Source organism: Drosophila eugracilis, unplaced genomic scaffold (assembly GCF_018153835.1).
Source record: "Drosophila eugracilis isolate 14026-0451.02 unplaced genomic scaffold, ASM1815383v1 contig_340, whole genome shotgun sequence".
NCBI classification, from domain to species: Eukaryota; Metazoa; Arthropoda; class Insecta; order Diptera; family Drosophilidae; genus Drosophila; species Drosophila eugracilis.
Genome location: NW_024573195.1, coordinates 582,491 through 598,208, shown reverse-complemented (window position 1 = coordinate 598,208; position 15,718 = coordinate 582,491). Strand labels below are relative to the sequence as shown.

Here is a 15,718-nt window from a genome sequence, read left to right as displayed (position 1 = left end):
CGAGCGATATAGACTATATCTCTTAGCTTATTAAATAGATATACAGCGAATGTGTTTTTTTAATGTGTACTTAATGCAGTTGATGCTGAAAATTCAGAGGAAAGTGTTGGCGAAATTTCCGTACAAATAGACCTATTTTCCCACCCAGGAACTGGCGAACATAAAGTGAATGTGAAAGGTAAAATAGGCTAAAATATTGGATAACTTTCAATAAAAGGTATTAAAGTAAATATATTTAGTTGTTGCTGCAAATGACCTTAAATGGCAAATACCTTCGGGTATGTTTCGCCCGTTTGTTGACATTAATTTAATTGGACCACACTTGCAAGAAAAAAAACGAAAGTTTGCTACTAAATCGAAGTCAAACAATTGGTCTCCTAAATACAACGAATCCTTCAGCTTGTAAGTCCTATAAAAAATATTAATTCTAAAATATTTTAATTTATTTATCTTTTCTTTCAAGTACCATTGGAAATGAGGAGCAACTAGACTTTTTTGAATTGCACATTTGCGTTAAGGACTATTGTTTTGCACGTGATGATAGACTTGTAGGTGTGGCCGTTATTCCATTAAAAGATATATCGGAAAAGGTTTGAAATACTTTTACAAACTCAATATATTTAATTTATATTATGCATGTTAGGGTTCGGTCGCATGTTGGTTACCCTTGATGAGACGCATTGAAATGGACGAGACGGGTTGGACCATTTTAAGGATATTGTCACAACGTAATAATGATGATGTAGCCAAGGAATTTGTAAAGCTAAAATCAGAAATACGCCAGGAGCCAACAATGGGCACATAAAATTAGCTGCCGTTATTACCAAATCTGCAGAACTATACCAACAATATTAGATATTACCAAAAATATTTAAGTTTACAAATCAACTGTATTCTTGTTTACTTTCTAGGATGTTTCCGGATTATAATATAGATTATAATATTCTCATAGAATAAATCGTACATTAAATATGCAATATAAATATAATTTAACTCTAAACACAATATTTGTTATGACGTATGTAAACAAAAAATTTGTAAATTAATCATGTTTAAAAATGGCCTATCTACCAGTTTATTATGTCTTAAACATGTCTTAAAACTAACATCTATTTTCTATATCCTAGCTAAACATGTTTAATTTTTTAACATATTAATCCGTACTTATGTACATAATGCAAGCCAACCGCTGATGTATTTATTTACGTAATCAATTGTCACCTGTACATTTAAAAGTGACTACATGCACATTCCTATTTATGTAAATATGTACCTGTATAAATAATTGGAAATTGTCGAAACATTTGTTAAAGATACTTCGCATACACAATAAGTCCAAGTGAATCCTAATTTTTTTCTATTGCAATAAAAGATACATAGTATTTAATGCGTCTCAATAAAAAAATTTATTGGGAAGTCTGTGCATTTGTATATATGTAGATTCTAAAATTATTTATTTATCGTGGTTCCAAACTTATTTCGTGCCAGTATATATATATTTTATATATTTTTTTGTGGTTTCCAGTGGAGTTTTACGGCATTCTTCCAATAAGGCAATTTTCAGTTAATTTTTGTTGAAAATATGACTTTTCCGAATACACATGTATAAAATTTCCTCAATCAAGTCAGGCGACAAATTTCTGATGCCGGTCGCAGCCATATAGGCCCAAAAGATAACATGACCACCGCCGTGCCTAACCGTTGCTTTTATGTTTTTTTTATCTAGCTCTGTATTGGGACGCCGCCAAACATAGTTCCTCCCATGGGACCCAAAAATATATTACATTTGGATTCGTCTACAAATATAACGTCGTTCCAGAACGAAATCGGATGAGTTTCTAGTTCCCTGGCGAATTTGAAGCGTGCCAACTTATTTTTAGCACTAATGAAGATCTTATCCTCCATTATGTTTCTTGACGACTTTTAAACGATTTGTCAAGGATTTTGACTAATTTTTGTGGTTTCCACGGGAATTTTACGCCATTATTTCAATAAGGCAATTTTCAGTTCACTTTTATTGAAAATTTGCCTTTTCGGAATAGACATGTCTATAATTTACCACAACTTTTTAATCACTTTTAAGTCAAGCGATTGGTGTTTTTACTACATGGGCGCAGTTCCAGACTAACCAAAGCTTTACATTGCCAGCAGTGCGCTTGGGGTCATTGCTTTGGTGCAATCGGAATCTATCCTTTATTCCCAAAGTTTCTGCACTTTGCACAAAATTTTCTTTCAAAATAGTTAAATATTTATTAGCATCCATGGTTCCGTCAATAAAAACCAAATTTCCGACGCCGGACGGAGTCATACAGGCCCAAACTAATAACATTACCACCGTCGTACTTAGCCGCTGCTTTTCTGTTTTTGTATCTAGCTCTGTGTATTGGGACGCCTCATGGGTCCCAAATATATTAAATTTGGATTCGTCCACAAATATAATTTCGTGCCAGAGGGAATTCGGACGAGAATACTAGTGCTTATCACAACTTGTTAGCTCATGTAGTTCTATATATATGTGGCATTCATAAGTATATAATTTTGAAAAATTTTAATGTTTTTTATACATACATACTTTTCAACAATTTTATTAAATCCTTTTACTTTAAAAATAACGTGTAAAATTGTTAAACAATATATCACGTCGTTTTTTTTCTAGTCTTAAAAATATATAGTTTTTTACCTAGAATCTTCTCTGTGTGATAACCCTCCCTCAAAAAATAATAATTATTGCCATCATTGCCAGAAGCACATAAGGTGATGAATCTTAACATACATTCATTGTATTCACACCAACTTTACAAACTTAACGGTCAGAAACCAAGAAGATATTTCTTGTGCATTTTCCAAACACTGATCATCTTAGAGGATTGTATTTGCCAGATACATTTTTATAAGTTTTTTTTTAGTTTTCCGTGCACATTCACTGATTTTTGGGATGCAGAATACAATTTAATAATTCCTATAAAATATTTAATTGTCGACGACCCCCAGCCCCACAAATCGAACATAATCAACGTACCTCTTCCCTCATAGATAATTACGTAATATATGGAAATCCCCTTAACAGTCGTTCCAGTTGTTTTAGTTTAAACTTCAGGCAAACCGTTTTAAGTAAATAAATAAATAACTGACGGCAACGGCCTTGCTATGTGGGGCCTTAAAAACTCCTTTTTTGAATTTCTAAAAAGATTTATACTTAAAATCTTTTAGTACACAATCTAAAATCTAATATTATGGAAATCACCGCTTTTTGCGACTATTGATCGTGATCAAGAACTTTTCATACATAGGTTCGGAAACGCTTCATTCTACTTGTTTTATACATTTCAACGAATCCTCTTATTGTTATATCCCAAAATATGATAAAAGTTCTAATTAACAATCCAAAATAAATATTCTTTTTTAGGTAAACAAATTAAATTCAAATTTTTTACGGAAAAATAAAATTCAGAAATTATATCAAATGTTCCAAACTTTCCCAAGAAAAGCAGTCTGTGGAATTGTTGCATAACAAATACTAAAAACATTTGCAAGAATACCCCTAATTAAAAGCAAAATGAGCTGATTTTTTTTAAATACGGCCGCACTGGTCTCTATTAGAATACATTAATGGTATTGGTATTTTACTCTAGGTGGTACGTGTAAGTACAACATTTTACGATGTGCGAGCTTATTATTTTGTTAAAAACAAAAGGATTAGGCTTATTTAAAGTCATAGGAAAGAGGTCTTCATATTCATAGAGACTTCTTCTATGGACTCACGCAGTGAGCGCAAATTCACGAGCTGAAAGTCAACTACGTACAATACATACGTACATGTGCATATGTGCATATGTATGTATGCTAACATTTTAACTGAACATATTAATATATTGTATATATTATACTTATAAAAGGATATCCTGTTATAAAATATTAGAGAGTGAATAATTTCAATAACATGTTCCGTTCCGTACGTACACCATACTGAAATTGGGTGTCTTGTGTAAATCGCTTTTATGTATGAGATTTAAGTTTTGATTTTTAGGTTAGGTTAGGTTGCCGATTACATTTTCCTTTCAAGTCCTTTCTTTGCTATATTATCGGTAATAAATAATCAATTTTTAGTAGTAGTGGTTATTTTAATAGGGGTTTAGTTTAGTTTGAATCGACTTGCCAAAATGATTTACAATACATATTTAGAATTCGCCAATGTTTTAAAAACCAGTGTACACCTTAAACGTTTTTTCGAGTTAGCGTACTTATTATATTCACCCACTGTCAACATATTTTCTTTGAACTTAGTGTCAGCGTAACATTGAACAGGAGACTACTGATAATGACTGATTCGATGAAATTTGGTCCGGAATGGTTGCGCAATATGTCAGCCGAGCCCTCTGGCTCTCCTAGCATCTATAATGTCGGTTCTGGAGGCCTAAATGCCTCTGTTGCACCACACAACCTGGGCAACAACACGACACCGCCCACTTCGCGTAATCTATTTCCAGAATACAGGTACGGACGAGAGGAAATGCTTTCATTGTTCGATCGGAACTGTATGCTGCCGCAGATTCTGCCTTCGTTCAAAAAGCTTTTCGTGGAAAAGGTCCAGTACCCACTTGCCCTGACACCGAGCTCCGAGGAGGACAACAACCAAAATCCGCCTGGAAATAGCGTATGTCAATTTAATTTGCCATGTATCCAGTGGGTGAATTTCTATATTTTGCATCTAGTCGCGTCCTGCCTGGTTGCAGCGTTCGTCAGGTGGATTTAGTAATTCCTGTCGGGGAACTGGACGTGGAGGGACATCCGACCGTGGCCGAATGCGCGGCAAATCTCTCTATCATCCAATATACCAACGTCCTAGTAGTCTCTACGACGAAGGATTATCGGTAATATCTAGCAAGGTAACGAAAAGACTGAAAAGATAGTCTGATTTATTGCTAGCTTATAACCTCATTCTTCCAGGCCGATCGCGCTTGGAGTGACCGCAACGGAACTGGAGATTCTGCAGTGGCTAACACCTCTACTAGTGGCACTGGTGGCCTAGACTGGAACGCGACTCCAAGCTCAAGTCCTCGGAAAGACTTTTCCGGTCACCATCGTAACATGGAAAATTGGCGAAGAGGACGTAACGACGATGGATCCGGAGATGGCCTGATTGCCAGCGGTTCCATCAGTGGAAATGAAACTGCTGGTTGGAGAAGCGGTGGCGTCGGTGGAAGTACTAGTTTTGGTACAAACAGTCATCGCTGGGGTCAGTTATTAGGAACGAGTATTATTTTGTAGTATTTTCATAAGAACGAAACAAAAGGTTTATAAGGCTGGTTCAGCAAGTTTGACAAGGGTCAAATGCAGAAGTACAGAAACCGAATGAAGAAGTGCCTGCTTATCTCATAATAACATATTCAGAGTAATTTGTTGTTAACATTTTTATTTTAAAAATCACTACTATAGCGACACTTCTTGATTTTTTGTTTTTATTTGTTGCAAGTTGTCATAATGTATGGTTAATTTTTTTAATCAAATTCCAAATTAAATTCGATTACCTTTTTGTTTATTATAATTTTGAATTCACTTCAGTCAATACGCAATTTTATAATACACAGCAATGTGTTTGTAGCCCAGCCAATTCTCATATTCAGACAGAATCACATCCATTAACATTTGCGGATTTCGGGGACTTTAAACCTAAACAATTGGTATTAAATATGAAGAAAATATTTGATTTTTATCACTAATTGACCAAAACAACACTACTTTAACATTTTTAGAGACAAAATAGAAAGGCAAGAAAAATGTCTACTTAACAGATTAGTTTGCTGAAAAGAGATGATCTTACATCAAACGCCAGAAATTATTTAAATGAGAGATTACTTTGCGTTGAAATTCGAAATGCGTCTTACTGTATTATAAGTATCCTACACTATTCAAAGGGTATATTGTGTTCAAATTCAAAAGTAACAATAGTGCACTCATGTATTGTACCTGCTTGTTGGTCCATCCTTACCATGAAGTACTTGCAGTATCTTTTCCTATTTAGTTTGAGGTTGCTCAATCAAAGAATCTTAATTTTAACAAAATTTAACGTTTTTAACAAAAGACCCAAAAAGCTTATCCAATTAAAGTTAAAAAACGTTTTAAACAATTATTTTATAATGAAACTAAAATTAATTTACCAACAACCAAAAACATCAAATGGAAATTAAATTTTTTTATTTTTAGGAAGGTCTACAAGTTGGAGAGATGACGATGCTAACATCGACAATCCAAATAGTTTACAACGTTCAGTTTCAACGGTTGTGACTTTAGGCGCAGATCGCGAGCGAACTGGAAACAGCAAAGGGTCTGGAACGGGCGCTGGAGAAGCAGTAGGGAGTACATCCAACTCTTCTGTACGTTTGGCAAGCTTAAAGGCCCCACAATTGTGGACTATAAATAATGCAGGCGGTCCTGATGTCGACGACAATCTCCCAGAATGGGCTATGGAAACTCCATCCGAATTGGGTGGCAGTTTTGATGCTAGTGGGGCTTTTCACGGTGAAAGCGATTTACCAAATAACAAAAGTTCGCATAATACCATGAATTCTAAAAACATAATCACTGATCCCGATGTGGTAAAACCTGAAACTGAACACCTTGTTGATGAAGATAGTAGTAACGATAATACTTCTAAAGTCGCTTTACCGAAAGATCTAAATCATGAAGTTAAGGACAGCAATATTTCTGTAATAAACTCAACTTCAAAAATTGAAATCATCCAAGGAGATATTTCAGATCGAATCAAAGAAGTTGCCAATGAAGTAGAAAAACTAATAATGGAAGATGATAACAGCTCAGCCGATCAAAGTCAACTTAAAAGTGAAAGTAGCCGATTTGCTTGTGTGCTGCCAAGTCTAGCAGATATTGAGTTGAGCATGAATCCTAATTCGGGAAGTGGTACAACATTGCGTTCACAAGCTCGTCTCACTATGCCAATACCAATTGCGACTACACTTGCAGATTCAGCTCATCCATCCCGTCAACATCAGGTTGTGCCGTTTTCAGAACATATAACCATGCAGCACCATGCCTTGCACCACCAGCCACATTTTTCAATGCTTCCCGCACCACAAATGATAAATCCAAGCCTGAATGAATTGTGGTTTTACCGGGACCCTCAGGCAAATGTACAGGGGCCATTTAGTGCCATGGAGATGTCCGAATGGTATCGTGCTGGGTACTTTAATGAGAACTTGTTTGTGCGTCGATTCCCCGATACTAGGTTTAGACCGCTTGGTGAGCTTATAAAATTTTGCCATGGGAACATGCCATTTACGCACAGTCACTTACTGCCTTCACCAATGGACTTAGAGAATCTTCCTGTTGGTCAGATTCCAACTGCTCTTCCAACGGTACTTCCAGTTACGCCGCATAAGCCAACACCATTAGCTATCTCACTATCTGTTGTTGAACAGCACTTGCAAGAACAAAGAGATGAGCAACTTAAGGCTAATGTTACTGCGGCTGCGGAATCTCTAAGCGCAGCAATAAAAGGAAATTCGGGCGGAAATAATATAAGCACTACGTCAAACATGCTTACTATACGATTTCAGATGCTGCAGGATCAGTACTTACAGCATCAGGAATACCAAATACTGGCAGAGCTGTCCAAAAATGAAGGCTTTCGACGGCTTTCGGCCATCGAACGAGAGGCGATTGTTCGACAAAAAGTTCAACAACTTGTTCTGCCTGAGTACTTGAGCAGTTTAAACGCATTAAGTAACTCTTTGTCTGTGTTGAATCCTGTTGCCGGGCGGCAATTGTATAGTGCAGTCGCTGAACACGCCAAGAAGGATCAGCAAAACATGTTCTCAAACAGCACCGAGCAGCAAAGGTCAGTCGGTAATCTACTAGATGCAAATAATTTTATATTGAATGCCCAAATTATGAATCAGCAAGCCCAGCCAGTTGTACCTCCTTTAGCAACATCCGTGGATTGCGTTATGCAAAGTGGATCTGCAGCCGACATTAATAAGGTTGAGTTGCCCAGAAATGATATAAACTTAATAAATGAATACAACTTGCGAATGCTATTGCGTGGTCAACCAACATGTACCCAACAGCTACAATCACCCCATCCGAATTCTGTTAACGAAAATCTTTCTGGAGAGGATTTAATAACTGAAACAAAATTGTTAGAGGGACAGAATTTAATGATTCCGATGTGGTTACCCTCTAACAAGCAACAACAGTGGCTGGGAATGACTAGCGCAAAGGTATCTCTGTGGGAAGTAGGCAACTTAAATGAAGAGAAAATTGAAGAGCAGGGACTATTAATTCAAAAGAATCCGGAAACTTGCTTTGCAGATGCAGTACATCCTGTGCAATCACCACCACTATCGCCTGTTGGATCAGGAGATAATTTGAATAACGGTCCGTCAATAGAATTGGATCAAGAACAGGTATCTGACCATCCAAAGGATTCTCATAATCAAAAGGTGGTTAAATCCTTCGTTTCCGATGTTGAACAGTACCATGATGAGGAACAACATCCACAGCTGCAACAGTTAAAGCAGACTAACAAATTAAAGCAGAACGTGGCACAGTCTATCATAAAGCATAATAATGAAGATGATCGCAAACGAGAGCAAACAGAAGAAAAGAAACGACAGAGGGAGGAACGCAAGCGCCAGCAATTGGATGAAGAAAAACGTCGGGCGGTATTGGAATCCGAGGAAAGAGCCCGTCAATTGCTAGAGGAAAAAGAAAGGCAACAGCAAATACAAGCCCAACGCCGAAAGGCATTATTAGGAAATGCTCAGAGTCAATCAGTTCAAAGTGGGATCACAGGTTTGTCCTCAATTTAAATTTTACATATAATACTTAATTATAAGCTCATAATGAACGTCAATAACACAAAGCAGTGAATTTTAAGTATTTGCTTGTATAGTAATGGGGAAAACATTATAATTTAAACGCATGTAACAGGTAGATGGAAGCTTTTTCTAACCTATAAAGTTATATATACTTATATAAGCCTTGATCAGAATTAATAGCCGATTTCCAAATTCAATTCAACTTTTCGCTTTAATCCTAGGTACTTCCGGTTCTACTGAAAACAATAAAAACGATGCTGTCAAAACATCTGAAGCGCAAGCATCCATTCGCTTACCTGGCACATCAGTTGCGCCTTGGTCTGTGCAGTCGCCGAAAACGAATAGCACGGCGCCCGGACTGGCAGAGATACAAAAGGCAGAACGCCGGGAACGCCGCGCAGACCAGCAACGACATCAAGAGCTACTAGATAAGCAAGTACGTGCCAATGCCGCGGCTGCAGCCGAAGCTAACGATGCTTTACTGAAATGGCAGGCAGCACCCCCGTTGGCGCCCGTCATGAGCCTTGCCGACATTCAAGCGGAAGAGGCCAAGCGATTGGCCACTGACCTTGTAGATCAGCAGCGGCGACGAGAACTGGAACAACACCAACATTCTTCACTTCCATCAGCCGTTGTCGCGGGGAGTGGAACTTCCAATATTTGGGGTTCATCTAATAGGGCATGGAGTGGTTCGGCCGCTCCTCCTTCAATGCCCTTTAGATCAAGCACTGGAACTGGTCTATGGGATGAACCAAAGGGACCAGGTACTAATCAAACTACGTACGGATCTGGCTCAAGCAATAGCAGCACTGTAACAGCCGCAGCCGTTTTGGCAGGTGGACTAAACTCGGCGAATAAAACCACCTTGCAAACTCAAAATAAGTTGCCGGCTCCATTTGTATCGCCTCGAAATTTACGCAAGAGTCAAACTCTGCCAGCTATACACAACCCAGGAAAGGCAATTAAGAACGGATCGGGACAACAGCAAGACAAACCGAAATGTAGTCATGCTCGCGTTGGCTTAAAAGTAGGAAATTCAATTGAGGACAAGGATAGGGAGAGAAAGTCTAATGTTAAGAGCCAGGTGCAACCAGGCGCTATGGATCAGGCTTTTAGTAAGGTTAACGAGTACGAAAACGAATTTACTAGCTGGTGTATTAAAAGCCTTGATAATATGTCTGCCAAAGTTGATGGTAAATGGTAAACCTTCACTTATTTTTCAAAAATTTTCATATTCAATATATTTTTAGTACCCACGTTTGTAGCATTCTTGCAGGATTTGGAAGCCCCATATGAGGTAAAGGACTATGTGCGAATATATCTTGGTATGTAGTTTAATGTACAATCACTTATAGTCCATAAATCATTTTTTTTATCTGGAAGTCAAAAAGTCATCCTGTACAAAGATATATATTCTTTATGGGCTCGGAAACACTTCATTTTACTTATTTCATATTGTTTAATCTAACATTTTACCCTTCGAGCAACGTTTTGCTGTTAGAATACGTTTTGAAATTGGTTACCAGAGCAACGGGTGTCCAATTATAATCGGACACAAGATGCGAAAAACAAGAAACGTTTAAATCTCGGTAACCAAAGGGTCGCTTTGTGAATTTTCATTAGCAAAAGTAATATTTTAATATTGTATAAAACAGTAATGGGTATTTTATAGTATATTGTTATAGCGGGTATACAGTGCCGCACTCGTTTTTGTTTTTTTTTTTTGGATATGGTTTTTTTCCAACTTTTGAATATTCATCAACAAATACTTCAGTAGCCTATCAGTATATAAGTTATTATAGTATCTTTTACAAAAGCATCTCGTTTTACCATCTGAAAAAAATGTATGATAATGAAATCGCCGAAAACAATCAAACTTCAGAAGGAAAATATTAGGACGGTCAAAAACGATTTTCGAAAAAAGAAATTGGGGTTTTGGCTTATATTTGCCAGCACATAAGTTTTAATAAATTAGTTTAATAGGGGTTTTAGGAAATTATAAATTTCTTAATATAAATACAAACATATGAGAAGATTATTTTTAAGCGCTATTACTGGCTTTACTAGTTAAACATATATAGCTTAATTAACATTTTCTTTTTTAAATAAATTTACTATTTTCAGGTGAAGGGAAAGAATCTTTGGATTTTGCTAAGCAGTTTTTGGAGCGACGCAGCAAATATAAGAGCCTGCAACGTGCACAAAATGCACACAATGATGATATGTGCAAGCCGGCTCCCGCTATAACACCGTCGGCAAACGATTATACTGACCACAAGGTAAGTTGCTTTTGTGTACTGTACATAGCGTATACATTTTTTTATTCTCAAGAACAAACAGAAAAAAGTTAAGAAGAATAAGATGACTAAAATGGACGCCCGTATTCTTGGATTCTCTGTCACAGCCGCAGAGGGTCGGATTAATGTTGGGGTTCGTGACTATGTTGAAGGACCATAACCACTCCGGGAAGGCCCAATTCAAATTATATATAAAATTACAAATCTTATAATCCGCAAAATTGAATCATGCATTTGGTCGCAATTGGATGTAAGCTAAACCATAAAACACTTTAATATAAATCAAAATATATATATATATATCTATATATACACAATCAAAACTGAATATTACTCAATCACTATTGCCAAATTAATATTCCTCCTTCCATGTTTTACGGTATGTCGGTCATTAGGGTTGTACAGCAAAAACACATGTTAAGGGTGAGTAATAGTGCATTAGTTGCGTCTCCGTCTGTTTCAGCTGGTTATTTTTCCCTTTTATACACGCTTTGCCCCATTATTTCGTCATTGCTTTATAAAATTTGTGCAGTCAACAATGTATACACTGCGCATTCAAACAAATTAATGACTTTTGTCTTTTTACACTTGAACGCAAAATAATAAAAAAAAAACAAAAAGAAGCGATGTTGTCGCCTTATACTGTGCTAACTTATTTGAAAATGGTCATTTTTCTTTTAGAAATTCACTGTAGAATTTTTTTTAGCACCACCGCAAGAAGCATTTTAAATACCTAAATAAAAAGAAAAAAACAATAGCCCATAGCCTAAATTATTTAATAAAATTTTGATCCAAATATATATATATATATATATATATATTTATATATATACGCTCAATCAACAAGTAAAATCGTACTATTATGGATGCCACAGCCCTTTGTAGTTCGACATTACGGATGTCTTATCCCAACATTGTACCTCTTATAGTTCCCGAGTTGTTAACGTTTTTAGTATTACGCTTTTTTTCCAACGTAAGAGTGGGCCGGATGCTGAATCACAATTTAGCTGATCATGAATATGAATGCTTAGTTTTAATATTAATTCTATAAATAAAAGATTTATTTTTTATAGTCGGAATCGCTTCCATTTACCAGTTAAACATATTTTCTAAAATACGAGGTGTGTTCAAAAAGTAAGGTGACTTTTCAAATTTCGCGGGCAACATATTTTCGATTATCGTTTTTTTTGTTTTGTTATATTGGTACACTCTTCCCTAACATCTGTACCAAGTTTCAATGGAACATCCTCTTTTGTTTGGTTGTGAGAGGCGTAAAGGTACAAGTTGTTTTGCGAGCTCGGCGATTTTTTGCTATCGAAAAATATGGATCAAAGGATTTGCATCAAATTTTGTGTAAAAAATAAAATTAAGTGCTCTGAAACACTTGAAATGTTGACAGTGGCATACGGTGAAACTGTTCTGAGTAAAAAAAATGTGTACAAGTGGTACAAACTCTTCCAAGATGGCCGGGAAGATGCCAATGACCAGCCTCGCTCTGGACGCCCAAGCACGTCAACAACTGATGAAAACGTTCAAGCAGTGACGAAAATTGTTTTGGAAAATCGTCGAATCACTATCAGAGAAGTTGCTGAAGATGTCGGTATATCGCTTGGCTCGTGCCATGAAATTTTTTCAAACGTTTTGGGTATGAGTCGTGTGTCAGCGAAGTTTGTTCCGAAATTGCTGAATTTTGAGCAAAAGAACCGTCGCATGAGCATCGCTTAAGAGCTGTTGAATGACGTCAACGACGACCCAGATTTACTCAAAAGGGTCATAACTGGTGACGAATCATGGGTATATGGTTATGATATCGAAACCAAAGCCCAATCGTCCCAATGGAAGAGCCCAGACGAGCCAAGACCGAAAAAAGCAAAAAATCGCCGAGCTCGCAAAACAACTTGTACCTTTACGCCTCTCACAACCAAACAAAAGAGGATGTTCCATTGAAACTTGGTACAGATGTTAGGGAAGAGTGTACCAATATAACAAAACAAAAAAAACGATAATCGAAAATATGTTGCCCGCGAAATTTGAAAAGTCACCTTACTTTTTGAACACACCTCGTATATGAACTGTTTTTTTCTACCAGTAACGGACATAATAAAAATAAATGTTTTGTTGAGTGCACCAGCTATCAAATTTACTCTGTAAAAAGATACAAAAAAATGTTTCGATTAGATTTTTTTTTAGTAAATTAAACCTATCAAACCAATATCAAACAAAACAAGAGGAAACGCTATAGTCGAGTGCCGCGACTATAAGATACCCGTTAGTGTTTTACAAAATTTTAAAATATTTTGCTAGTGGAAATTCACAAAGCGCCACCTATTGTCAGAGGAAGTATGTTGAGTATGCTTATAGTGACGTCACTGCCCATGTGAGGCCTTATAACCTTAATTTCTTTATAAATAGCGAAATAATGTTCCGATTTGAAAAATCTTTGGTAGATCGATAGATATTAACAGAGATAAGTAATACAAGGTCAAATGAAGGCATTCATAATAATACAGTTTTCCGCGGTTTGTGGGCGTTAGAGCGGGCGTGGCCGGATGCAACTTCGTGGCAAGTCGCAGAGGCATCTCTTAAATACGTGTTCCAATAGATTCATATAGATTTTTTGCATTTTTGGTTTTTTGGGTTTTGTGGGCGTTCGAGTGGGCGTGGCTTGATCGGAAAAAAACAATTCACATTGGGAGCATCATAAAAACCTACATGCTTAATCCGAACTTTCTTTCAGCTTTTCTAGAGCCTTGTGGGCGTATGGGTGGGTGTGGCCGGATAGTAGTACCACTATAAGATGCGCTGGCATCTAAGATTATACTTTCTGAATTTCAACTTTCTAGCTCCAAAAGTTCCTGAGATTTCAGCAATTTTAGTTTTTTGCGATTTGGGGGGTTAGAGTGGGCGTGGCAGGATGCTGTAATAAACTTGCGCCGTCCCGGGACCTCAAGAATCTTCATGGTTAATCAACTTTGTATCTGTTATAGTTCCTGAGATCTCAGCGTTCATACGGACGGACGGACGGACAGACGGACATGGCTCAATCGACTTCGCTATTAATCCTGATCATGAATATATATAGGGTCGCAAACGCTTCCTTCTATCTGTTACATACTTTTCAACGAATCTAGTATATCCTTTTACTCTACGAGTAACGGGTATAAATATTTAAAAGTAAAAGAAAACTTAAATCATATATTTATGGGCTTTCTATTTTTTTATGGCCTGACAACTCCAGAATTGGTCTACATAATAAAACTTATACCTAATTTAAGAACAAAAAAGTTAGTCATCGCATTTTGACACTTTTGATCTCACACTTTTTGATCTTTTGCTCAACACAAATGAAATTTTACGGTACATGATAACCTTCAAAATACAAATTTCAGCAATAGAATTTTGTTTTATTTAAATGAGACAGTTAACAGTGCTTTCTAAAGTCTTTATTATTATTTCCAATAATTTATTTACGAGGTGTGTTCAAAAAGTAAGGTGACTCTTCAAATTTCGCGAATTTCAAATTTTTCGATTATCGAAACCTTTTAGAAGTTATACGAGGTGTGTTCAAAAAGTAAGGTGACTTTTCAAATTTCAAATTTTTCAAATTTTTCGATTATCTTCAGTTTTGGGAACAAGAAAAAGTCACATGGGGCCAAATCCGGTGAATATGGTGGCTGAGGCATTATTGTGGTGTTGTTTTTGGCCAAAAAATCCAAATCCTTTGATCCATATTTTTCGATAGCAAAAAATCGCCGAGCTCGCAAAACAACTTGTAACTTTACGCCTCTCACAACCAAACAAAAGAGGATGTTCCATTGAAACTTGGTACAGATGTTAGGGAAGAGTGTACCAATATAACAAAACAAAAAAATCGATAATCGAAAAATTTGAAATTCGCGAAATTTGAAGAGTCACCTTACTTTTTGAACACACCTCGTACACTATAATATGAATTGTCGGCGCAATTGCGTGCAATTCATTAATACTCTTGCTAATGAGGAGTTTTCTTAAAGGAGACGGAAGCGTGACCTACCACATAAAAAATTTACCTTGGCTATTGTATTACGAAAAGGTAAGAGACAAATCTGAAGCTGACAAGGAATCAATTTTTTAATGTATTAACGAAAACAAGAGGAAACGATACGATAAGATACACAATTTTAAAATATTAATTTTGCTAGTGAAAATTTCCAAAGCGCCACCTGCCCATGTGCGGCCTTATAACCTAAATTTCTTTATAAAGAGAGAAATAAGGTTCCGATTTAAAAAATCTTTGGTAAATCGATAGATATTGACAAAAATATGTTATACTAGGCCAAACGAAGACATACACTATTATATTATATACGCTACAGTTTTCGTTTTTGTTTTTCGTGATTTTTGGGCGTTAGAGTGGGCGTGGCAGGATGCAGGATTAAGATTGCGCTGCTTATGGACCTCAAGAATCTTCATGGTTAATCTCAACTTTGTATCTCTTATAGTTCCTAAGATCTCAGCGTTCATACGGACAGACGGACATGGCTATCTGGATTCGTATTTCGTATTTCCGCATCTATGGCTCACAAACCGAGGTTAACTATGGAG

The 15,718-nt window shown here is 36.6% G+C and overlaps 2 protein-coding genes across 14 annotated transcripts in view; both read left to right on the top strand.

The window, feature by feature from the left end:
• Positions 1-1,382, top strand: part of LOC108102315 (protein unc-13 homolog B) — a 33,280-nt gene extending 31,898 nt beyond the window's left edge. For all 12 annotated transcript variants that reach the window (XM_017207089.2, XM_041818521.1, XM_041818525.1 and 9 more), the window contains 4 exons: positions 80-178; positions 240-402; positions 464-590; positions 644-1,382. In XM_017207089.2, coding sequence (XP_017062578.2) covers positions 80-178; positions 240-402; positions 464-590; positions 644-805 — 551 coding nt within the window. In that variant the 3' untranslated portion in view covers positions 806-1,382. The remainder of the gene's footprint in view (positions 1-79; positions 179-239; positions 403-463; positions 591-643) is intronic.
• Positions 1,383-3,583: 2,201 nt separating this feature from the next.
• LOC108102317 (GIGYF family protein Gyf) lies at positions 3,584-11,789 on the top strand. 2 transcript variants are annotated; one of them, XM_017207090.2, is made up of 9 exons: positions 3,584-3,641; positions 4,285-4,654; positions 4,713-4,886; positions 4,948-5,236; positions 6,205-8,811; positions 9,059-10,030; positions 10,088-10,162; positions 10,962-11,116; positions 11,169-11,789. In XM_017207090.2, the coding sequence occupies exons 1-9, from the start codon at positions 3,610-3,612 to the stop codon at positions 11,292-11,294; spliced, it is 4,800 nt and encodes a 1,599-aa protein (XP_017062579.1). In that variant the 5' UTR covers positions 3,584-3,609; the 3' UTR covers positions 11,295-11,789. The 2 variants fall into 2 exon arrangements, with proteins under 2 accessions (XP_017062579.1, XP_017062580.1); XM_017207091.2 differs by having other exon boundaries at positions 3,617-3,635.
• The last annotated feature ends 3,929 nt before the right edge of the window (positions 11,790-15,718 follow it).

Coding starts and splice junctions, on each gene's coding strand:
- LOC108102317 (XM_017207090.2), top strand. CDS start 3,610: ATGGTATTGGTATTTTACTCTAGGTGGTACGT. Junction 10,163..10,961: donor CTATGTGCGAATATATCTTG/GTATGTAGTTTA, acceptor TACTATTTTCAG/GTGAAGGGAAAGAATCTTTG. Junction 11,117..11,168: donor ACGATTATACTGACCACAAG/GTAAGTTGCTTT, acceptor TTTATTCTCAAG/AACAAACAGAAAAAAGTTAA.